The 25,924-nt window shown below is 48.6% G+C and overlaps 1 protein-coding gene across 1 annotated transcript in view; it reads left to right on the top strand.

Moving 5' to 3' along the window:
• The window catches only part of Galnt14 (polypeptide N-acetylgalactosaminyltransferase 14), a 203,568-nt gene that overhangs the window by 120,071 nt on the left and 57,573 nt on the right, over nucleotides 1–25,924 (top strand). The window contains exon 2 of the mRNA XM_076833382.2: nucleotides 8,217–8,386. Within this exon, the coding sequence (XP_076689497.1) occupies nucleotides 8,217–8,386 (170 nt within the window). The remainder of the gene's footprint in view (nucleotides 1–8,216; nucleotides 8,387–25,924) is intronic.

Raw genomic sequence — 25,924 nt, 5'->3', positions numbered from 1 at the left:
GGCAGGTATTGTGCAGTACCTACCAGATACCTCCGCTCTCACATTTCCATCCACAGGCACCCTAGGCCTGCTCATTGTGGCCCCCCTAGATACCCTGGTTCACTAGGGCCTTGAAAATTGTTTGGCCTCATAGCTATTTCTTGCAGCTGAAGAGCTTTCTGATGATGCCTGATGATATTTCCTGGCCCTGTACAGCAAGCTAAGGGGACAGATGTACAACTCTTAGAGAGGGTTCATCTATCATCAAGAAATCCAAGTCTGGTACCTCTGCCCCTCAGAGGTGGCTGACACATCACCCCGAAGATGCACAATAAGGTGCCCACGATAGCTCAGCTGTGCACACCAGAGATGGCATGTCTCAGTGTCCAGCCCTGTTCAGCTGGAGGCTGCCCTTCCGGAGCTACTTCCAGCTCTTCCCCTACATCCACCCACTCTTCTGGGTGCTGGTACCTATTGCTAGCAATGCTCTCCTCTAGCACTGGCCTTCTGTTCAGGGACAAACCCACTCCTCTGTGCCACTATTGGGTCTACTAAACCCTCCTTCTCCCGAGCCCCATGAGGATACTTGTGCCTGCTGCCCTTGATCTCCTGCTCTCTGGGTACCAGAGCTGGACAACACTGACTTCTTGAGTTCCAGTGGCCAGCCTGCTGTCCCAGTCCCTGAACACAAAGGGATGAAGAAATAAACAGCATGGGCAGGGCCAGCTCTCTCCCAATTCATCAGCAATTGGGATGTATTCTTCAGGCAAGTGACAAGCGCTTCCATAAAGGAGCTGCGGGTCTAGTCTTTGGAGGTGGGATTTCGGGATGTTGATGGGCAGAAGCAGGCCCATCAGCACTGGGGCTCACGCGTCCTGACACGTGCCTGGAGCCGGCCGGCCCTCTTCCCCTGTCATGCTGACTTCCATTTCCCCTGGCACCTCCCTCTCATGCTAATTAGTAAGCAAATTAATCTCCATATAAGGTCTTAATTGTGTGAGCTTTCTTTTTTTCTATTCCAGAAACAAAACCTGGGCTTTCGTCCATTCAGCTAATCATATTATATTTCACAGTTGGAATTTTCAGGCAATTATAATAATTATTGGAACTTTTTCTTCTTCCAGAGCGCTCGAAGCTCCCCCCCAAAGTTGTATCTGCACGTGGCACTCAAATGAGATGTGGGTGGTGAGTGCAGACCAGAGGGCAGCGTGGGGAGGACAGAGGGAGGCCGAGGTCACTCTTGCCCTCAGAGACTAAATGAGATAAAAATCAAAGGAAGAAAAGCCCAGCATGAGAGAGGGGTCTAGGCTTGGTGTCCCAACCTGCAGACGCCTCAGGGGCTCAGAGGCCACAGAGGGGCAAATCCCAGCAGATCCATTTTCTAGCACCTGAGTGTTAAGTTAGAAAATTGGAAAAAAGGACAGGAGGGGGGAGAAGAAGAGTAAACTCATCCCTGTTGAATGATATGCTATCTCATCTGGTCTGAGAAATAGCTCTTTCCTCCTCTATTATATGTCCATTCTCTCTATCAAACCCTTTAAGGAGTGACGCTCCTATAATTAATACCAACCATTAAACTACAACATTGAAGGAGCAATTGTCTAATTCCGAGGAAAATTTAAATTTATGACCAGCACCCGAGATAAAAATGAACACTAAAGAAAAGGAGAGAAAACCCTGCAGAAGATAAATAGAAAGCCAAGTGGGATATTGACTTGATCCTTCTCCAGTGCAGGGTAATTTGGCTTCTAAAGTGAGTTAGATCATAATAAATTAAATTTAGATTTCTGCACATCAGTTAAATAACTCCCAAGACAGAATTCCAGTGAGAAGAGGAGGTGATAATACATGGAGGAAATATTAAAATGAAGATCTGATCTAATAATCCATAATTGATGTGCTGTCCCTCGTGAAGGGAAAGGATTTTCCAGCTCTTTCCTTTGTTAGGAGCCCAGGTGGGCGAAGGGCTGGTTGCCCCTCCTTTGTTGGAGTTTGTCCTGCCCGTTGGGGGAGTCTGTTACCAACAGTCATTCTTTCCCAGAGCATCTCCTGTCGGTAGGATTTCCTGTAGCAGGTTAGAGCCGTGTGGGACCATTTGTACTCCCTCCCGATGATAACTGCCCTTGCTGGCTGGATAAGTACAAGGGTGAGCAGATCATTAGGTACTTTTTGAGACTAACTGGAAGGAGGGCAAAATGGTCCTGTGGTTATATGGTAACATCTGGTGTGATGGAAGGGACACATTTTAACGTCAAAAGTCTTGGGTGAGAATTTCCGTAGTGGACCGTATTGATGTGCTCTTGAGGAAATTTCTCTGTTTTCTCCAGATTCAGTTCTTTCATCTGTGAAGTGGGAACAATATGACTAGCCCTGACCCACTTACTAAGGGTAACGATGATAAGACATCCAAGTGAAGATGAGCTGCAGATTGTAAACATTTCTCTTTGGCCTGGGTGGTGTTGACTTCCGATTGCTGTACTTTGCATTTTTAAAATTTCTGTTTGGTTCGTTTTTGAATCCGTCTGACCATTTCTACAATCATATTTTGTTCTCTGTCCGATAATTTCTGTATTTGAAGCCCTTGGATGATGTTGATTTTTTATCGATTCCACTGATTCTTGCCTGTAGTGACTTGTTCCCTTGTGCATCTGGAAATTTTTTATTGTGAGTTCATCTTTTGTTGGACTTCATGGGAGTCTTGGAGCCTAATTGGGGATACTTTTCTCCAGATAGGATTTACATTTCCCTCTTCCAAGAGCCAGGGGTACAACCCATCTGGACCATCCCATTTTTTTTCTTGAGATCCTAAGTTTAACTTGTCCAATTTTGGGGGAGTCAGGGACCCAACTTCTCAATAACCTTTCCCCCCAGGGCAGACTCACATTTTGTCTTTGCTTTTCATTCAACTACCCCAACTGTAATTGTAGCACCCTATATTTTCCCTGGCTTTGCATGTTGAAGATTTTCCTTCTGGAAAGCCCTACAATACATCAAAAACTATGCTTATTGTACCTTATTTAGGTTCTAGTTGTAGGTTGGCATGAGGATCCCTGTGGGCATCTGGTCTTCTGGGAGCTCATGGAAATCAGGAGCACACTGGGTGGTACTGGGGATGCAGCGGCTATGGTCCTGGCAGCAGCTTGGATGTGTGCAGATGAGAGCTCAGCCCCACAGCTGGCTTAGAAACTGCATCTGTAAGAAAGACAAGCTCCGTGACAGACACCTGGCTGTTGTGTGAACTTGGGAACACACGCCTCAGTTTCCTCATTTGAAAATTAGGAATAGAGTTTGCTATTGTATTATAGATTTGTGGGGGTTTTAAATAAATTTCAAACTCCCCCCCCCCACTACTTCCCTCTGAGGTTCTGACAAGGGGACCTTTGGTAGTTAGTTTTCTGTGTCAATTTGATTAGGTCATAGTGCCCAGATATTTAATCAAACATTATTCTGGATGTTTTCCTGAGAGTATATTTTGGATGACCTTAACGTGTAAATAGGTAGACTTTGAGTAAATCAGATCACCCTCCATAAGGTGAGTGGGCCTTGTCCAACCAGTTGAAAGCCTTAGGAGTTGTACAAGGACTGACCTTCCCCCAAGCACAAAGATATTTCACCAGTGGGGACTGCCGTCTGTCTCAGACTCCAAGTTTCAATTGTGTGAGCCAATTCCTTAAAATAAATCTATTTCTCTTTCTTCCCCCATCTTTCCTCTCCACACACACACACACACACACACACACACACACATATACACACACACACGTGCACACACACACACACACACACCCTATTGGTTTTCTTTTGCTGGAGAACCCTGACCAATACAGGAATACACTCAATAATCAGCAAGTGGGAAACAACATTAATCTTCTTAATGTCATTCCTTCTGGCCAGTGAGCCACCCTCCAATGCCAACGTCAGACTTCTGGTAAAAGCTGCATTGGACAATGTGGAATTGCCTGAGAATGAAGTTGGGCCTCCTGTTTCCCCATTTTGACTCTAGACTGAGGGACCAGCACACCCAGGGGTGCCTCTAGGTGTGACCATGGAGCAGATCCCAAACGTACTCATCCAAACACCTGGGTGAGACAGGAGGCTTGCTTCTGGGAGTGGTGAGCACTTCCTGTGTGGGCACGAGCAGAGCAGTCGATAGGCACGTGCAGCCCCCGCTGGTGAGGTTAGTCCTGCCCGCCCTGGAGAGGGGAGGCCAGGGCTGTGGGGAGCCCCTGACAGTGTTTCAGTGATCAGGTTACCAGTGCCAGAGAGGGGGGAGCCCCTTGTGCACCGACCTCCGTGCCAGACTTCACCAGGCTTTATTTTGCCTTGTGTGGAAACGTGATGGGGTGGGGCTGGGCAGAGGAGAGTTCTTGCTATGGAAATAAAATGTGGTATAATAAGTGCTCAGTGAATGGGGGCATGACCATAGGCACAGCATGTTCAAGGAACAGCTCCTATGAAAACTTGATGTGAAAGTTAGCCTTCATGGTGGGTATTGTCCCCTTCCTGCACCATGGGGTCGAATCCCTTGCTGAACCCATCTGACTTCAGGAGGTATAGAACAGCATGACCCTCTGGTGCACTTTTTACCCTTATAGTTTGTTCCTGTCTGTGGCCTTGGGGGGCCTGCTGGAGGATTAATTAAATCAGCGCTTTCACCCTTTCCTAGCTGGAGAGCTTGGGCAAGCTGACCCCCGCGCCCCGCACAAAGGGGTTGTGTGAGGGGTGTGTGACGATGTATGTGTAAGCTTCTGTGTAAAATTAAAATGTCATTATTTTAAACACACCTTCACCATCGTTTAATATATTCAGATGTCACTGTAGGAAAGCCCAGCTCCCAGGACAACTGACACCCCTCCAGGGGTCTCAGTGCAGCGGACTGGAAAGGGACTCTGCACATGTGACATCCTGAGGGGACAGTCCCCTGCAAGGACGCCTGCCACTGACTGTTCATGCGATTTCCCTTGCCAGCCTGGCTGCTGCTCTGGCTTTCCGGGGCCAGAATTCCAGCTGAGTTCTCATAGCAACTTCTCTAAGAGGCAGAGCCTGCAGAGATGCCCGGGATGCTCTGCTTCCTGTGGGTGGTAAGAGCCAGGCTGAGCGAGCAACCACGGCCTGGTGCCATCTTGGCCCTGGGTCTCTGTTTGGTATGAATAAAGAGTAGGGGCTGGGATGAGACTAAGAGGTGGTTACACCTCCTCTTCCTGTCCCCTCATGCTGTCATGGGTGCCTGCCCTTCCACCTGATTCTCCAACAGATGGAAGGAACCATCCAGTGGCACCCAGGAAGGCTCTGTTGTAAGGCTCAGGTTAGGTGACTGCAGCCAATCTCGACTGGTCCCATTGAGGGAGTTCTCTTCCCTCCACTTCCACTCCACACATGTGGCTAGAGACATTTTCTCCGGGGCGTACTTCCTGAGACCTAGCTGCATTCTAGATTTTTCCTTCATCATGTCCTCTTTGTGATCCCTGTTCCAGCCCTCCCCTCCTGAGCTAACCATGCCCTGAGCAGAGTCTCTGTCTCTGGACCTCCTGCCTGTGCTGGTTAATTTTATACGAGGCTCAACCTGACTGGGCCACAGGGTGCCCAGTCATTTAGTCAAGCTGTATTCTGAATGAGTCTGTAAGGGCGTTTCTGAATGAGATTAACATTTGGGTTGTAGATTGAATAAAGCAGATTGCCCTTCCATTGTGTATGTGTGCACACATGCATGTGGGGGCCGAATATCTGGTCCACTGAAGAAGGCCCCATAGAACAACAAAATTAAGAGGGAACTCCTCACTCAGCGTAATGGTGATCCCAAAGATTTGGGAGGCTGAAGCAGGAGGATTGCAAGTTTGAGAACAGCTTGGACAACTTAGCAAGACCTATCTCAAAATAAAAATTTAAAAGGGCAGGGATGTAGCGAAATGGTAGACCTCCCCCCTTCCCCCTCCCCCCACCCCCTGGTTCAATCCTCAGTGCAAAAACAAAAAAAAGAGGGAACTTCTGCTTGACTGCCTTTGAGCTGGGATGGTTTTTTCCACCTAGGGCTTGAACTGAAACACCAGTCAGCTCTTCCTGTGTCTGACCACCGCAGGTCTTGGAATTTGTCAGCCTCTATAATCCTTAGCCAGATCCTTATAATCTTCCTATGTAAACTTACACACACACGTGTGAATGTGCACACACACCTTATTGCTTGGTCTCTATTAGCTTAAAGGACTCTAATATACTGTCTTTTACCTGGCTGTTGCTACACACTTATTTACCCCTTCTATTGTCCCTTACACAATGTAAAACCCCTTCTCATCCTTCAAGATCTAATTTATTTGACACATCATCCAGAGCTGTCCCTGTAGCCCTCAATCCTCTGTGCTTTCACAGCGTGCCATGAAGCTTATGTGGTTAACTCCCTTTGTGTGATAGCATAGGGTCTCCATGGTATCTCTGCCACCTGGCAACCCCCTTGAGGGCAAGGGCCCTCCTCTCCACCTCCCCTACTCCTTGGCTTAGAGCAATTTAAGGGATCACAACTTACTTCGAGAATTGCAATGAATTAAGCTGGAAATGAGCCAGTGGGAGACAGTTCCACGGCCCTTCCCAGGAAGATGGGATGTCAAGGTCACTCTGGGGAGATGTTCCAACCATAGGTGACAGCTGTCAGACTCTGACAATGCGCAGCACAGGCTTGGGGTTTCACACGCCCACTTAAATTCTCCCTAGCATGTTCTGGAGCAGCAGTATCACAGGACATTAATAAAATCAATTATTGGATAAAAATCACTGGTTTCCAGAGCTTCATCTTGTGCTATTAGCAGGAGAATGCTGTTTCAAAAAGAGATAACAAAGAGGGAGAGAGAGAGATCAATTACCGGATAAGATCGCGGATGCCCAAGATGAACGAGCAGACTGGCGTGGCCCCTCTTACCTGCCACAGCTGCCATGTGCCTGCACCCCTGTTGGCTGAGCCTGTCCTGGGCCTTCCCACTCAGGTTCCCCGGTGCAGGAAGCACATCCTGCTCTGTGATGGGGTGCAGCTTTCTGCTCCCTTAAGACCCTGGCAGCATGAGACACTTGCATGACGATTTGGGTCAGTGACACATAAATGAGCAGCTCCATCTCAGTGACGATGCCAGCCCCAGGCCACCAGCCCTCCTGTACCAAGTCAGAACCCCATCAATAAGTTCTTCCTAGAGACACAGCATTCATGGTGCAGGTGAACCTGAAAAGTCCCAGGTCCTTTTAGATACAGACTGTCCTCCCCAAGGGTAAAAGTAGTAACATCCCTTGGGAAATAGCATCCAAATGTAAGCATCTCTCTTGTCCAGCCAGGAAGTCCAGCCCTGCTGGCTACGTAGAGAATCTCTGTTGGTCAGAGAACTGGTGAGTTGGGGGGGTGGGAACCAGACATCCTGAGCTCTGGTGGGAGGCAGCCCCTTGTCTCCCAGGCTGGAGGGGCCCAGGAGGCTGTTTTATGCCTTGGATTGCACCATTTTGGTAGTGTGCAACCCCACACAGCCCAGCCACCTACATGGAACCCTATCTTTCCTGCTCAGCCCAGAGGGTTATGGTGAGTATGATGTGAGATCATTAAAACAGAAACCATCTGACACCTTCTAAAGTGGTGTGTCCATGTCCATATACAGTGAGGGTCATTACTCACTCTGCCATTTTGATGCTTCCTAAAAACAGTCACAGATTCTTGAGTTGCACAAAAAAAGGACCTGTCATGTAATGAGGACACACTGTTATAGGTGGGTCCCCTACTCTCTGTCACCACCTTTCCTGTGGCAGAGGAGGAGAGAATGGTGGTCATTGTGTACCTGCTCTGTGCCAGCCATTGTGCCAGGTGTTCTCAGATTGCCCTGGAGAGATGGCCTCTGGGGTCAGGATGCTAGAATGTCCCAACTTTGTGGGATCTTGGCCAGGTACTTACCTGTCTCAGCAGTCTCCTCTGTATGATGGGAATCTGAGCCACATCCATCTCAGATGCAGCGAGGATGACATGAGATGAGGTGAGTCAGGGTCCCAGGACAGTGCCTGGTGTGTATCGCTCACTAACTGGTGGTAGCCAATCTTGTCCTTGTCCTGTTGTTCTTGTTGCTGGTGGGTTTATTAATATTCTGCCTCCGGCCTCACCTTTGAGCCCAGCGTTGCTGAAACCACCCTCATCTCCATGGTTGGGTGCTGAGAGATAGACAGGGGGCTCGTGGAGGACAGGGAGCCATTCTTACAGACTTTCTGTCCTTGTCACACAGCCTTCCGATGCTGACTGGGAAGACCTATGGGAGCAGTTTGATGAGCGGCGGTATCTGAATGCCAAAAAGTGGCGCGTTGGCGAAGATCCCTATAAACTCCATGCTTTCAACCAGAGGGAGAGCGAGCGGATCTCCAGCAATCGGGCCGTCCCGGACACTCGTCATCTGAGGTGCTTCTCCTTCTCCCAGGCCACTACCCCCACCCCTCCCTGCAGTCAGGCCAGATCAGCAACAGGCTTGATTTGGGGGCCCACTGTGTATACTGCCCAGTGCCATCAGCTGGGGCATTTGCTGCTGGTTGGACACTAAGGGTTCATGATGTCTGTGCAGCTATTGCCGTGAGCCACCCCAAAGCCCCCCACTTTCCACCACGAGGTTGGGGAGTGGTGTGCCTACCCCCACCCGAGGTGACACTTGTCCTGAACTCATGGAGACTATAAATGCATGACTGTATATTTTTCCCTGAGAGATTCCCAGGGCCTGGCCTGCCTTTCAGAGTGGGGGACAGCAGGATGGACATACCCCATGGAAGTCAGGCTGGAGTCTCTCCTGTCACTGGGGGAGACCCTTCCTGAGATAGCTCTTGCACATTTGCCATGTGATAAGAGAAGCTAAGAGGCATCTCCACGTGCCATTGGTTCTGTCCTTAGCGAAGGGGCCCATTCACCCAGCTTCCCTCTTGCCACCTCTTGATCAGGCCACCCCTTCATCAGGTGACATTGATCAGGTGTGGCACTATGCAGAAAGCTTTGTTTCTCAACAAAAAGAGACTTTGTGGAGATGCTTAATCTCAGGAATAACCATTCCTGGTGTCATGGCAGCCCTTCTGCTTCCTGAGGAGGCTTGAGCAAGCAAGCCAGGCCTAACTCCAGTCCTCTCTTCTGGGCTTCCTGGCCTCTGCCCTGGGAGTCCAGAGGTGTCATAGACCTGTGTGGACACATTTCCTCTCTGTTGCAAGTCACAGACTTTGTGCCAAACAGCAATCTGCCCGCTGGGGATGGAGTTTGAAGGCAGTGTTGACCAAGAGGCTGTAGTACTGGCATTGGATTCTTAGCTTCCTATATTTGTTTGGGTCTTTGGGTACCTACATGTATAAAATTGGGATTTATTCACAGAGAAGAAAGAATTTCCAGGACTTATGAAGCTAGTTACTTTGATCGTTCTTAAATTGACACTGGGTAAAGGCTTGTGGACTCAGTTTCCTTGATGAATTTGCACAATTCAGAAACCTTATCTCACATGGCATATATTCATGGAGCCATGGGACCAGTTCTTGGTAATCACCACCATTCCCAGAAGGAGCCAGAATTTTGATTTCCCTGTGAATATAGCAAGGGAGATTAACTCGATATTCTGGCTTCTTCTAACCCAGACAGTTTGCAAATTTAACTCTCCCCTCAAGGTACTATGAAACCTTCCTTAGGAGCAGCGCATGGCATCCCCTATAGCAGAATTCCCATGACGTGAGACATACCGCTTCCATTCTGTGGGCCTGATAGCAACTTAAAGTCGGAGCCCTAAATTCCTATTTAAATCCCCCAGAACTTTTATCTTGCTTCTTGGCATTTGTGAGAATTTTCTTTAAATATCAAGTTATTGTATTTCCCTAAGCAAAAATTACGTAAAAGAGACCAAGGAAGAGGGAGGACTGAGAAGCCCTCTGGGTATCATGCAAGTAGTTAGTCCCTTGTCCTAAATCCAGATACAGAGGCCCTAGGAGGGACAAAAGGAGGCCTCCTAGCCAGGAAAGCTGCTGATGCATCAGGACAAGAGCCGTTCAAGAGACACTTGGGACTGGTCCCACCTGCAGAAAGTAGGCTCCATGAATTCTCCATGTAGGCGCACCTGGGGACACTCAGAGCGGGACTGATTTCCACACTGTCACTCATCTCTGATCTGAGAGTGAGGAAAAGGGCATTTTTGCAAGGGCTGGAGTATGCTGTGGTAGGTGATAAAGAATTGAGCCTGTCCCCAGGGGTCCAGCTCACCAGCCTTGCTCTGGGCTCTGCACCTCACCCAGCGGACACTCCATCTGTTAAGGAGCTGTGTTCTGGAAATGCTGCGAAGAGGGAAGAGAGGAGTTAGGCAGAATTTAGGCACCCTTTGGGAAGACAGAAAAGGAACTTGTATCAGCCATATGTCTGCCTCAGGGCAACAACCTTGCCCTGCAGGAGCCAGGATTGTTACTTGAGAATTTTGGGTTTATAGAACTTACTCTGAGTGTGCAGGAAGAAGAAGGGACAGGGGTTGAGCTAACTTGGGGTTACGGAATACTAACTTAGCACCAGGATAGAACTGGAGAGGCATCAATGGGATCAGCTCTCCTGGGGTCCAGTTTGGTAGAGTGCACCCCCTGCTGGTGTCACCCGTAGTGATGAGAACTTCAGAGGCTGCCAGCAAAGCCTTTCTTCCCTCAGATGGGCCCTAGCTAGAGGACCTTTCTCTTCCCGCCCTTGCTACTCAGGGCACTAGCTGAGGTTGGAGTCCCTAATCCCTCCCTGATTCCAGCCTCCCTATTGTATCCTGACATTTTCCCTGAGGCAGCACCTGAGGTTTTCCTGCCTGGGCTAATGGAGCCCTGGGGCTCATTTTTGGACCCTGCCATGGCTCTGACCAGCCGTGTTTCCTGGGGACTAACAGCCTGCAGATCAGGGATTCTCAATAGCAGCACTACTAACATTTTGGCTTAGATAATACTTTGTTGTGCATGTATCCTATGCATTGTAGGATTTGAGCAAAATCTCTCATCTCTACTTCCTAGCATACCCTCTCCCAAGTTGTGACAATCAGAAACACGTTCAGACATTGCCATGTGTCCCCTGGGGGACAAAACTGCAGTAAAGATAGCTACTGTAAATCTGACTCTGCTTTTCACCTTGATTCTTCAAAACCGAACATAAATATGTATTACCAACCCATCACCCCAGCAAGATAATGGGGCAAACCTCCTCAAAGCAGAATTTCCTCAGAGGTTCAGGACAGGGACTCCAGGTTCAGACTGTCCTGTTTCAAGTCCAAGCTGAACTTGAAGTTGTCTAACATCTCTGTACCTCAATTTCCTCTTTTGACAAAGATAAAATTAACAATAATGATCCTACCTAATTTGGATTTTGTAAGTATCAAATAAAAATATGTGGTAAAGACTGACCTATTCCAAACTAAATAATTCAGAAAATTTCAGCATGTTGGAACCAGACCCCAAATTAAAGAAGCGCCAATATCCCAAGAACCAGGAAGAGGCATTATTAATAAGATCATTGAGTCGTTATGCATGGCAGTGGGAGAAGGGAGAACAGATGTGGGCTTCAAGGTCAGGCTCAATGCCAGAGAAATGGGAGCAAGTGGAATCAAACCCCTGCAGTGTAGAGTGTTGTTCGTAAGCATTGGCCTCAGCAGCTCTCAGTCCAGGCTCCTTACAAGAGGCACTTGGGGAGCCTTTTTAAAGTGCTGATACCCAGACTCCAATCAGCTGAAGTATGTCCTTTCTAAGCTCCACAAGTGACTCTAACGAGCTTCGAGGTTGAGGACTACTGCTCTAGGTAAGTGCTTCTCAAACTTAAATAGGCAAACAAACAGATCCTCTGCAGATCTTGTTTCAGTCTGATTCAGTAGCTCTGGGTTGAGACCCTAGATTCTGCATTTATAAAAAGTTCCCGGTGATACCAATGCCACTGGTCTGTGGATCAGACTCTGAATGGTGAGGGCTTAGAACAATGGTTCTCAAAGTTGCAGAATAGCAGCATAGGTGTGGCATGGGAGCTTATTAGAATGCACATTCTTAGGTTTCACCTAGAATTCTCTGTGGCTGCATCTCAGCAATCTGGTTATTAGCAAGCACTACCAGTGAGCTGATTCTGAGGCTCCCTCATTAGAAACCACAGGACATGGGCTTACCTTTGTGGCTTGCTTTTGTGGCCCACATGAAGTCCATGGGTGGAATGGTTCAGCTGAAAGGCCCGGGGTTTGAGTAGAGAGTAGAGCCCCTGATTAAGGCCACCTACCTGCCATGTGCTGCAGCTCTCTCCCTCTGTCCAGGTGATGTGGCTTCAGTCTCTTCCCTGTGGAGACTTTGACCTCTTGGGCTCCTTCTTGTTCCTCCCTCTTCTCCTATTTCCTTCATCCACAGGATCCATGGCCTGCCATTCTCCTGGCATTTGGCATCACCTCTACCAAGAACCTGCTAAAGCAGGGCCACCCCTGAGCGCAGGTCCATAGGCCCACACTGGGCGTCTGGCTTCTTCATGGGATTCAATCCCATTGATACAGGCTTTGCTCCCCCGGGGCCATTTTGTGTTCCCATCATGCCTTGCAGCTAAAGTCCTGCTGAGTATGATACCCACCAGTCACCAGCTGCCCTCTAGGGTAACATGCTGAGTGTCCACCACAGTGCCTGGCATGAGATAGGAATTAATTATTTTTTGAACAAATGGAAGAGTAAGATTGGAAAGACCATCGGCCACTCTCTGCCACCTGCCTTACACGTAGAGAGGAGAAGAGGGGCTCAAAGAAGCTCTCATCTCATTATCCTTTGACCCTCAGGGGCCTCATAAGAGGAATCAAGAGAGCAGACACAGAGTTAAAGGAAAAAAGGCTTTTTCCCTTAAAGAGTTCTCATTACTGAAAGGAGAAGAGTGAAGGAACAGCATGTGGGAGGGGTCCGAGCTTATTAAATTTGCTTCCAATTTTCTTACCACAGTAATTGGATTCTGATTTATAGGAAGCGTTTGGACAGCGCCTGAAACAGAGAACTATTAGCCTAGCATTAGAGCAGGCGCTGCCAAGAGGGCGGTTGTGGGGCGAATTGCTTAGGAATCCGAAGGTGCCATGTGACGGGGAGGGGAGGAAGGCTGTGGAAGTTTTCACCCGACCTGCCTCCGTGCTGATGGAATCGCCAAATGTATTGGCGCTCTCCTGGCACCGGGTGGCAAGAGAAGCCCAGGGTCTTCATTCTGTGCATGCAATAGAACAGTTACCAGTTCCCCTGCTTCTGTAGTCGGTCTGCAGCAGGCAGTCCGGTTTATCCAGAGTGTGGGAGGCCTGAGGCGAGGAACGCAAGATCACACTGGGGCAGGCTTGGACTCCCCCTTCTCAGGGTGTCCAGGGTCCAGGGGGTGGGTAGTGGGTGATGTGACATCCAGTATGGTTACAAAGCAAGTTTCTACAGCCTCAAATGGAAGCTGGTCCCCTCCTCATTCACACTGCTGAGCTAACACCCTTCCCACGCCCCTAGCCTACTCCTTACATCCGTTTTCCAAGACTTTCACGATCCCAAGGCTGGAACTGGCTTCTACTTTTTTTTTTTTTTTTTTTTTTATACTGGAGATTGAACCCAGGGTGCTTGACCATTGAGCCACATCCCCAGTCCCCCCCCCTCCCCTCCTTTTAAGATTTTATTTAGAGACAGGCTTGCTGAGGCTGGCTATGAACTCGTGGTCCTCCTGCCTCAGCCTCCCCAGCCACTGGAACCAGGCCCTTCGACACGCATGTCCTGGCTTGGTCTCATTCCCAGCACAGGCTGGGTGAGAGGAGTGGCGATGAGGGAACCCGAGTGGCCTTTAGAACGTCCCAGCTCCTCTCATCTGTAAAGTGGGCCATTGGTCTAGAGAACCTCAAAGATTTATCATTCTGTGAGTTGCCACACAGATGTGGATTGATGTCTCCCTCTGTGGTTGGTCTTCTCAGTGCAGATATGTACACATGTGTCCCCCATTCCGGTCCCACCTCCACTGAACAGAAAAATGGGGCACCCTGATTTCAACTCCCCACTCCCCCATACTAATGATCAGTTTCCACATCACTGCCCTGGTCCTGTGGATGAATAAAATGTACCTACATATGTCATATAGGGGGTGGTACGTAGTAGGTGCCATGCAGAACGGTGTTAGCATCAAGACGGTGTCAGCGTCAAGAAGAGCAACTTCTAGCTGGGGCGAGGTCCCCAGAGGGAGCTTGTGGTTTATAAAGCAGTGACTGCTCTGACATACAGCCCTCCTTTTCTAGTCCTCCCGCCCTGGCCCCATCACCAAGTACTGGTGACAACAGTTGGGTTTGCCATCATCCCAGTAGCACATAAAATATCTGGCAAACAAGAAGCCATCAGATGGAGACTCAAGCAGGGGGAAATATTTCGATCAAGCCAATGTATATTTTTGCTGTTGCCTAGCAAAGCCTATTATGGGGTTGCTTGGATGGCAGGGGAGCAGGTAACAGGGTGGACATGGCCCTTGAGCTGTGGGCTGCACCGAGGAAGAGCCAGGGAAGCTTCATTAGGTCACCTCCCCAACCTGGCTGGGTCTGCCTGCTCCCTTGGGCACCTTCCCCCTGCCTCGGTCCAGTGTGGTGCTAAATGATTCAAACAGTGGGGCGCCCATTGCCTGCCTGGAGGGAAAATTCCACACTTGGATACATCTCACCAGAAAGACATTTTTCCTTTGCTCCTTTTCATCCTGGGAAATGAAGGGGCTGTGGCCCGGGCTCCCAACGCGCTTCTCCCTCCTTGTATTTACTCGGTTGGAATGACTGCCAAAGATCATCATCATTTCTCTCCTTGTGCTCGTCACTTAGCAGTAATAGGATAAAAATCTTTACGGCTGGAACGGCTGAGCGTAAAAAATGCTCATATTCCCTGAGAGTCAAGGCTATTCCACTAGCTCAGCACAGCGTAGTGATTCCGCATCAAGGCCGAGGGGAGGGAAGGGGAAACCCATCACAGACACTTAGCTTTTGCAAACAAGTTATCCCCATCTGCTACTTTCTGGTCCCTCCAGTGCGCCATTTCTCAATGTAGGATGTAAACCCATTGAAAGTGGCTCTGAGTGTGCTTCACTGAGGGGCATCGCAGAGTTCAGGTTGCCCTGGGGGAGGACGGGAACAGCAGATTCAAAACATCCTGGAAGTGACTTTGCAGTAGCCCCAGTCAGGGGACCTGGGCAGCTGTTTGCACTTCCCCCTACAGGACTTCTGGATCATTCTCTGCAGGTGAGACAGAAAGACCTGCCCTGGCCTGCGATGGAAGGTGCCTCTCCATTCCTGGTGGGAATCATCCTTGAACACTGAGCCTGCTGGCCTCTTCTGCATTTGCCTGCTCTGAGTTTCAGGGGGATTTCTCAAGGGGCAACCCCTCAGCCTTCAACCCCTCAGGCTTCCCCACCTGCAAAGGAGAATTCATCTGGATATACTGGCTTAGCCAATTTGTTTTCTTGCACCTTGTTTTCTATGAAATTTTGCCAACTTTGGACTTGTGTATCTCATTTATTTATTCATCTGCTCTTTCATTCATTCAATGAACACATTTACTGGGCATTTGCCACACTCCAAAGTCTGTGCTGGGAACTGGCCCCCACCTCCTAGGAGCCTGTTGGTCTAATAGGAGAAAACCACGTGGGACAGATTCCTGAGGCTCAGATGTGGATTGCATCAAGTCCCTACCCCCTTGACTCTGGTGTTGATGCCCTGACTTCTTGCTCACAGTGACCAGACACCCATCCCCTACCCTGGCCCAGGTTGTGGAGTGACTGTTTCTATCTTGGTTGTGGAGCCAAGTGCAGGAGCTGGAAGCTTTCCTGAGAAGACAACAGAATGGCATAGGCTGGCCTGTGCAGGAGAAGGATTTACATGTGGACAGGAAGCTGAGGCCTTTTGAAGGAGATGGCATTTGGGCAAAAATTAGGACAGACATGTAGAGTTTAGGATTTCACCAGGTGGTAGGCATTCCATATGGGGAGAAGGACATAAGAACATGTCAGGAAGTGGTAGAACCACAGTGAATTTTAGGAACTGGTCGAATTTACCTGGGAGTATGGGGTGATGGAGGGGAGGAGTGGGAAAGAACATTCTGGAAGGGAAACTCTGGGACATGTTTGGTCAAGTCTTGACTTCAGGATGAGGGGTCTAGATGAACTCAGTAAAGGTTGCGATACCCTGGCTTTCATGCTGCCATTGCCTCATTGCCATAGCAACATGGGAGATGCCCTGAGCAGCAGCTCCCCGTCCAGCATCACCTAGGGGTCTCCTTACAGGGGAGAGGAGACCGACGTGGTCAGGCAGCAGTGGTACTCCCTCCCCCAAAGGGCATCAGTACCAAACCAAGCTTGGACTGACTTGGGGTCGACCCCAGGGGTAGAGTAGGCCATGGAGACCCAGCCTCCACAGTGAGACTCCAGCTCTTACACTGAAGAGTTTGTTTCCCAGTGGGGTGGGAGAGGTGAGAAGCAAAAACTGTGCCCAAGAAGAAGGAGCTGACAGGTAGCAGGAAAAGGGGTGTGTCCTTCCCTCCTGAGCCAGCTACTGGGTTTGGGGACTAAGCATAGGGTAGGCTGCAGAAATCTGGGCATGACAGCAAGACTAGAGATGAACCACATACCTCGGTGGGAAGACTCGGGTTCAGGGAGGTTAAGGGGTTTGTCCAAGTTCACACAGCTGATCAATGCTTCACTGAAACCCAAATTCAAGTTCAGATTCTGAGCCCATATATTTTTTTCCCTTCTATCACAAATATAAAACCACCTTTATGCCCAGGTTCCCTGAGATAGAGAGAGGGAGGAAGTGTGTGTTTGACTTATACTTTGGAAGCAAGGAAGATACATGATACACGAGGATCCTGGGTTTCCCAGTTTTGATAGTTTGATAATTAATGACATTTTGGTTTTCTCTAAAAGCACAAAAATGGCATTTTAGTCATCTAATGGAATAAAGAGTGTCATCTGGCTGGATGTGATGGCACACGCCTATAATCCTTGCAACCTGGGAGGCTGAAGCAGGAGGATCACAAGTTCAAGGCCTGTCTAGGCTGGCAAGACCCTGTCTCAAAATAAATAAGAAGGGCTGGGGATGTAGCTCAGTGGCAAAGCACACCTGAATTCAATCCCCAGTAGCAATTAAAGACTGTCTTCTTGTCTTCTGGGACAAATCCTAATGGAGCAACCAGGGAACAACCTCGTGTGACTTTGAAAGGTACCAAGTGGCACTGGTTCTGGGGACAGATTCCCCTTCCTTCTCCCTGAGTTTTTGCCTCCCTCATTTCACATTGTCTGCAGAATGAAGCGAAGGACAAGAAGTGTGGAAAGAGATGTAGACATATGTTCAGTGCCAGAATGAAAAACGGAATGGGATTAAATATTTGTCATGAGGAATCCATTCTACAAATTATGGAGTTGAAGGCTATTCAGGATGTATCAGTGGAAAGGTACACTGAAAATTTACTCTCATGAGATGTAGATTCTCCACATGAGTAAATCCCCCAGTTGGATATTTAGGACCTACCTTACTGCCCTCCCCAGGCTACTTGGTACATCCCCACCTTGTGCACTATTTCCCACAGCGGGTATGTTCCCTGGGGCCACCATTGAAAATATGCCCTGGCCCTTGGGCTCAGGGGTTTAGTAACAATGAAAATCTGCACCCCAGGGTACTCTCTTTAATGCTGCATGGAGTCGAGAGGACAGTATTAATGAGTTTGATGGTGGCTCTCTCCTCTTTTCATAGACTGCATTGAATCCTTCCAGTTCCACGACTTTCAAAATCTTCCTACAAGATTAAAATTTGCCCCAAGACCAAAATGTCCCTTCATCTTTTCTTAAGTAAATTTTGTAGTGAAGTATAGTACATTCAGAAAGGACACACTTCTTACGTGTGGATCTTGAAGAATTTTTCCAAAGAGAATACACCCATGTTTCTTTTTCCACAATCAAGAAAAAGAACATAAGCCTTTGCTAGAGGCCACTCTGTGCCCTGCCCCATTGGTACCCATCTGCGTAATACTATCTTGGCTTCAAGTGGTATAGATTAATGTTGCTTGTTTTTGAATTTTATACAAATGAGATCACACATTATATTCTGTGTGTCGGACATTCCTTGACATTAAGGTATATGAAGTTCAGCCACATTTTGCAAGACATGGGGTATATTACATTTGATATTTCTGTTCAACTATTAGCTCTTATTTAGGGTTTTTCCATTTGGAGCTCTTAGGAGTAGAGCTCTGTGATTAATCTTTCACTTGTCTTTTGGTGACATGTGCATGTATTTCTGTGGGGTGCATTCCTAGAACCTTTCAGAAACACTTCCACATTTCATGAAGTGGTTGTGCAGAGTTCCAGTTGCTCCATCTAGGTTGTCCATCACTTGCTATTGTTTGAGTCTTCTATTGTAGCCTTGCTGGAAGCTGAGTCGTGGTATCTTGTTGTGTTCTACACCTGCCAGGTCCTGATGAACCCTTTTTCATCAGCCTGTTGGCCAGCCTCATGCCTAATTAAGTGTTGTGTCCTTTCTCTTTCCGTCTGTCTATGCCCTTTGCCTCAGAACCAGACACCAAACCTGGCTCTTAATCCCTCAGCAACCTGCTTCTCTTCTGGTTATTGTTGGCATGTTTTCCAACATTTTTGAGGCAGTGTAAGAAGATTAGGGGAGAAAAATGACTGGTCTGAGCATCAGGATGCCCAGGTCTTCCTAGGATAACACCCAATAACCCCATTAGCTCCCTAGTGTCGACTTGGGCACATGTAATAGGTCAGAGATAACTATTAAGATGACTTCCAGCTCTATCTTACTTCCACCAGTAAGAACGTGTGGGCACTGCTTAGGAGAGGAATCAGGTTGGATGAACCATAGAGTAAGTCCTTAGAATAAGACTGTTCCTTCCTTGTATACGTGTAGGACTTTAGGAAGTGCTTTCCCATCTCTTTCTCATGATGTTCCAGTAACCTTTTGGGTGAAGGGTCATTGCCATTTCAAGGAAGGATACTGAGGCTCAGGCAAGGGAACTGGTTGACTGAAGTAGAACTTGATCTTCTACCTCTGTGAGCTTTGAGGCAAAACATCTCTGCCACTTTGCTCAAATTCCCTAGACTTCATTTCTTTATCTGTAAAATGGGGACAATGATGGTAGCCAGAGGGAGGTGAGATGATTCATGTCAAATGCTGAGCACAGTCTTTAACCTCTAGTAAGCACCCAGTGACGGTCAGCTGTGCCTTTGAGAAGTCAAATTAGTTTCACGTTAGGACCACAACAGGCAGTGGGCCCGTTGATCTTCCTGCGGCTTCACAGATATGGGGGAAGGCCCATCAGGGAAGCAGGGCAGAAGGGGCAGATCTGGAGGTGAGAATGGGGTGATGGGGCCCCTGCGCTTGGTAAGATCCTGGTTCAGCACCCACTGCCCACCTCTGAGCCGGGTACTGTGGCTCCTGCAGGGTGCCCTGAGCTGAGAACAAGGCCGGGTGGGTGGAGGGTGTGGTGGACCAGGCAGGCCTCAGACGGCTTTTGGCGCTGAGCCTTCCACTTGCCTGAATGTCAAACTTACTTTAGAACTGGAAAGCAAATAAGTGACGAGGCAATTGTGACACCATGTCTGGTGAAGTTTGCACTTGAAAGATACTGAGGATAGAAGCCAAGGCCAGCCGGAGGAGTGATTTAGGGCCCAGGGCCAGCAAGTACAAAATGTGTTTGACAGGAGATGAAAAGAGCAGGAGAGGAGATGACAGCTGTGGGTGGGAGACGCGGTGGAGAGGAGGCCCGGAGCCCACCGTGGTGACAGACAGTGGGATGGCGCGAGGAGGGCCACGTGAGGCCTGCGGCGGCTGGAAAACCAACTGAGGAGCACATATGTGACAAGTGGAGGGAGGGCCCTGCAGGGTCCCCATCACTTGGCCAGCGAGGGACCTTCTGTGTTAGCAAGGGTGAGGTCTGTGAGTGTCCTGTTCCTGGACGTTATACCGTCCCTGTTGACCGAAGCTTTATTGTAGCTAAAATGCTCTTACCTCTGACCTTGACCGACCCCTGCAAGAGCCCTGAAGCTCCAGAGCAGAAATGCTGTCTCTACACTCCTGCGGCCCCTCCTCCCTGTCTCTCCTCTGTCCATCATGTAGGTGCTTCCTCTGCTCCTTACCCCAAACCTCGAGGAGCCTGCCTGGGCCACCTTTCTAGACAGCCGCTTCCTGTTTGCCCGACATCTGCTCCATCCCAGGAAGGCCCCCCCATTCATTCCCCTTTTGACCCAAGCCCAGGTCTGTGGAGTCATCTCCCTGTCGCCCTCCTGTTGTTCTGTCTGCATCCTGGATTCTGTGGGTCTCTACGCTGGCAGCTGAGCTCTACCCTTCCCTCCTGCTGAGGGGATGGTGGCAGCCCCCACTGCCCTCCTGGTTGGCTGTGTGCCAGCCGCATGCCATGCTCGCACCCCCGCCACCAGGAGCTTTTCTAATGTACACGCCCTGCCCTTCACCTGCAGTTGGCTCAGGAGCCTGACTTGTCTATACCCCACCCAGAAGCAAGCCAGGCTTGCTCCCCAAGTGTCCTATGTACCCCAAGACTTGGGACCTCCTTAATTCTCTGTGATCTGTTTTAGGGTGCTCCTTCATCTTTCAGAAAATCTAAGCGAAGGGGCCCATTTTCAGAAACATGCCTGTCCCCTTGGCCTGAGTTGGCACCTGCTCTGTATGCTGCTGCCTCCTCTAAGCAGCACGCATCTCACTGTGTTGTGAGCACAGTTTACCTGCTGTCTCCTCCCACACCTCGAGTGACATGGGGCAGGGACACTGACTACCTGTGTCCCCAAAGCCTGCCACTCAGACACCATTCATCACTATCAGCTCAGTGAATGGAGGAGGCTCAGAAAGCACCTTCCCGGATTCATTCTTGAGTTATCTATTGAAAACAACGTTGGAGCGCACAGGAGTGGGAATGAATCCTCAGAACAGAGGAGAAAATCAAATCACAGGAAATTTAAAGCCACCTTCACTCCTCAAAGAATTCTTGTGTCCGCTCGTAAATCCAGGACCATAATCGGCAAACACTTATTGATCATCCTCTGCCCCTGACGTGTGGTAGGCACCTTATATATGTGCTCTAGGGTAAGCCTCCCAACTGTTCTATGATCCTGGTTTTAGAGATGAGGAAATTGACTCCAGTAGGTTGAGTAACTGGCCTCCCGGGGTGTCAAATGGTAGGAAAGTGTCCCAGCCCACAGGAAGGCAGATGTACCTCGGAAGATGGACGGCTTCGTGGAGAGTAGAACAGGAGCACCAGGCAGTCCCTGGGAAGTGCGATGGAGGGAGACCCAGAAGGGAGGGCGGCAGGACTGGGGAGGTGTGTGAAGCCCTGAAGGTGAGGGGTCACGTGGGGAAAGCAGGCTTGGGGGAGATGAAAGTGAGAGCAAAAGGAGATGAAAGAGGCAGATTCAGGGGCCAGGTTGACTCAGCAGGGGGGCGACTGCCAGAAAAAGTAGGAGCCTGTGCTTTTCACCCTCTTGTGAGACCTTCAAAGGGCACACTGTGGGGAGTCCCTGAAGAAGAGGTGCCGGACACTTGGCCCTCAAGGTGCCAGAGACACTTGGCCCGCAAGCAGACCACTGCTGAGCTGGAGGTGCCACGCCGGGCCCCTCCTGGAGTCACCTGCTGCACATCTGATCTCAGCTTCTTCTGTGTGAGGAAGTTGCCCCTCACTTCCCAAAGCGGGGAGTGACTCTGCTCTGAGCCTTCATCTGGAAAGCCTGGGAAACGCCATGAAATCGTGCCAGGGATCAAGAGGAGAAGTCACTCTTCAGCACGTGAGAGACCCTCAGCCACCCCACGACATTTCAACTTTCCAGAAATCTCCAGCAGGCTACCAGTTTTCAAATCACACAATGGAGAGAAAGGCCGATATGAAATAGGGTTTGAGAGAGTCGGGGAATCTAGATGGTCCTGAAGGGCACTCTGATGGAGCTGGGGACATACAGACAGGGGGCCAGGCCACTGCTTGAACGCTGAGGCTCTGCTGCTCACGGACTCCGACCCGCAGCCCCCTCCACGAGGAGAGGAGGCATCGCAGGACCCACCTCAGAGAAGTATGGTGCAGATTTAGCGCTCTGGGAAAAATACCTGAGACAGAGTGAGGATTCAATAAGTATTATCTGTTATTACTGTTGTGATTCAAGCCGGGGCTAAAATAAGACATGAAGGAGCCGTGGTCCCAGATGCTGAGGAATCTTTTTCAGGAAACAGTTCAAAAATAAGTCTTGGCTCACCTCCATGCTCTATGGTCCCAGGGAGGTTCTGCTTTTGCCTTTGGAAAATACTCTCCTTTGCACACACATGTACACACACAAACACACACAGGCTCACGGACACACTGCTGCGGTCTAGGTGGTATTGGTACCAGATGATATGGGGCCTGGCAAGATCCCAAGAGGATCCTCTTCATGGCATCCAGAGAGCTCTGCAGGTCTTCCTGGGGAGAAGGAGCTGCCCCTTCCCCATAGTCTCCACCCAGCTTCAGCATCTCACTCATTTCCAAGAGGCTGGTCAACATTAGAGACCAAAAGTAGTTGTCTGGGAAAGCAAAGGGAGCCTGGTGCAAAGTAGAGCAATGGTCTTTTGTAGAAGGTCTAACACAGCCAGAGGAGTGAGTCTGCATCCTCTAAGTTGGGTGAGCATTCTGAGCCCAGATTGCACCTACCTACATAGGCAGCAGAGGAGCCCAGGAGCTAGACTCGGGCCAGAGATTAGAAAACCCCCTGACTGGTGAGCATTGGCAACACCAAGAACAGAGACGGGTCTGCTGGTCCCAGAACAAAGAGTGGGAGCTGTCCTTTCTTCTGGTGGTACTTATACTCTCTATTGACCCCATGAAAACCACACCTACTTCCACCCTACTGTCCACTTGATTGAATGGAACACACCCTTGAACTATGCTTTCAGATACCAGTTGGTAAATTAGTGCAGGTCTGATTCATGGAGCTAGGAGACAGAGGAGATAATGAGGGACATTTCCTCAAAGCTAAACTTTACAATTTTAAAGGGCTATTAGTTATTTCTGAGATTGTGGCCTTTTCTGTTATTTAAACACCCTTTCTTTTATGAAATGACGGTGGTAGATGATAGAATTTTTAAAAATATACCCTTTTCTACAAAGTAAAATGTTGCAAAACTAATAATGGCTTCTGTAATGTTTTTATTTTATTCTTACAAAAGAATCTAATACCTGGAAACCATTGCCTGATACTCGTGTTGGCATTTTAAATTATATACAAACTGAAATTCAGTGACAACTTAGGACAACAGCGTCCAATAGAAATAGACGTGAGCCATATGTGTAATTAAAAATTTTCTAAGAGTCATGTTTTAAAAAAAGTAAAAGAAGAAAGTGAGATTAATTTTCATAATTTATTTTATTTACTTCAACATATCCAGATGTTAACATTTCCACATGCAATCAGAGTAAAAACAAACTAGTGAATTATTTTACATTCTTTTTTATACTGAGTCCTGGAAAACTTGTGTACTTATGCTTACAGCACAGCTCCATTCAGAGGAGACACATTGCCAGTGTCTCCGTAGCTGCGTGGGCCATTGGCCACCACCACATCATAGGTGCCTGTCTAGAAGACAGTGTCTGAGCCATAGTCGGATGGGATTCAGCCTCTCCTCACTTTGGAAGCATTGGTCATGGGACTTTGGTAAACAAGAAACCCCTGTCTTTTAAATCCAGTGACTGTTCCTAGCAGAAAAAGCTTAGGAGGACAAGTGCCATCCCAGCTGTTCTCCCAGGACAACTTCCACCCAAGATCCCTTCTTCTCCTCACCATAGCGCCCCAGCTTCTGGACTCTTCAGTTTCTCTTACTGGCTTGATCTCTGCTACCTTCCTGACCTTGACCTTCATTCTCTGTATCTCCCTCTCGCTGGCGTCACCCATGGCATGGCAAAGGATATCCCCCCCCTCCCCGATATTGGCCCCATGAAAACCGCACCTGCTTCCACCCTACTGTCCACTCATTCTTCAGACATTATTGTGTGTCAACTGTGCTTAGTCACCATGCCAGGTACTGGGGTTACAGCCACAAATAAGTCTTTGCCTTCATCGCAGCTGCAGTCAGTAGAGGAGACAGAAAAGTAATTTCACAACACTTGGTAATAAATTACAGCAATGGGGTTGAATGCATGATCCTAGAGAAGCACATTGGAAAAGCCTCGGGAGATTGAGAAAAGCTTCCCAGGGGAAGTAACTTCCAAGCCAAGATTAGAAGAGAGAAATAAAAAAAAAAAAATAGCCAGGCTTTGGAAGAAAGCAGAGTGCATTTCAGATACAGCGGGAAGAGAGGGCACTTGCAAAGGTCTATAGGGGACAAAGAACAGGTTAAACAGAGTGTGACTGGTGCTTTGAAGGTGCAGCAGGCGAGGGTCTGAGGACTTCAGAATCCAGGGCATTCAAGGATGGCAAGCCATGATTAGGAGTCTCGACTTTATTTTGTGTTAAGCAGCATCGAAAGGTATAAATGATAGTTTCAGAAAAATCATTCTATCTGCAGCACACAGGATAGATTGGAACAGGATAAAGACAGGAAGTTGCTGCAGTCGTTTAGAAAAAAAAATATGATGGAAATGTGGCGAAACAGCCAGATGGAGAGATAAGGAAGAAGGATTGACAAGATTAGGTGTAATTGGATTGGATGTAGGGGAGAGGAGGGCAGGGTGGGAGAATATATCTTCAGCTTGGGCACATGGTACATGCAGAGCTAGAGAGCACAAAGGGTCAGCCGTCTTTGCCAAGGTGTAGGAGACAGAATGTGGGTGACCAGATCATTCATGGGGACATGCAGGGGAGGGTGTGCATCAGTATGTAGGTTAGATGTTGTTAGCAAACAGGTGGGGAATGGAAGGGTTTTAGACAAATAAGATGGTCCAGAGAAGAAGAAAATTGAGAAGTCCTCAGAGTTTTTTGCAAAACCCCAAATTTAAGATGAGAGAAGGAAAAGGAAAGCCCAGAGGAAACAGCCTATGAAGAGAAGAGCCACGCCGGGGGCAGAAAACTGAATGCTCAATAGAAGGCGAGACCCTCGATGCCAAGATAGACTTCAGTTCCCATTGGATTGAGCAATATGGAGAAGGAACAGGGACCTTGATCAGAGTGTTCTTGGGACAGAGTGTGGTAAAGGGCCATTGAAGGCAGAGGTGGCCAGTAACCCCACCGTGGGCTGGGCCTGAAGCCTCCATGTGTTGTTGGGAGGGTCCCCCAGCCTGAGTGCCTTAAGGAAACAGCAAGTTCAGTTGCCAAGAAGCAGGCGAGCTTAGCCCTGCCACTAGGGGGCTCACTGCTCCCAATCTCCCTGTCTGTAAAACAGGAAGCTGGAGCCAGTGTTTTCTAAACTGATGTCCCACAAATTTCTGTTTCATGGACGGTGTGGTATTTTGATAAACATATATCCAATAAGTATTTGAGTGCCAATTTTATATTGAAGAATCGTGTGCTAATAGAAAGGAAAGAGTGTAAGGGGACAGATGGAGGAATGGCGGGATGGATGTAAGGTTTGGGAACAGAAACTTGGTAAAGAGTGGGCCAACAGAACTCGCAAACTTTTTTAACAGGTTCATAAGCATTTGCAAATCATTAAAAAAAAAAAAAAAAGTATAATCCAGTATTGAGTATTTATTGTTTCCCAACGACCCTTTTCTACTTTAATCACCAAATGTGCGTAGACATCCAGAGATACTGCCCACAGCTTGACTTAATGGGGGGATCTATGTGTGTCCCCTCCCTACTCCTGTCCCCAGTCTAGTATTGCAACAACCCAGTAGTTTGCTTGGAGCCACAGACAGAAGTCTTATAGCTGTTGATAGTTCAAAAATAAAGAAACTAAGCCTTTAAGAGAGTCTGGACAATAGGGCCTTAGCATAGTGTCCCCTTCTCCAGTTAGCATCCCATGTACTCGGAGAGACCCCAGGGGCACTCTTCCTTTGC

The sequence above is a fragment of the Callospermophilus lateralis genome, chromosome 14 (assembly GCF_048772815.1).
Source record: "Callospermophilus lateralis isolate mCalLat2 chromosome 14, mCalLat2.hap1, whole genome shotgun sequence".
NCBI classification, from domain to species: Eukaryota; Metazoa; Chordata; class Mammalia; order Rodentia; family Sciuridae; genus Callospermophilus; species Callospermophilus lateralis.
Note: the sequence above shows the minus strand (reverse complement) of the source record. Positions and strands in the feature narration are given on the sequence as shown.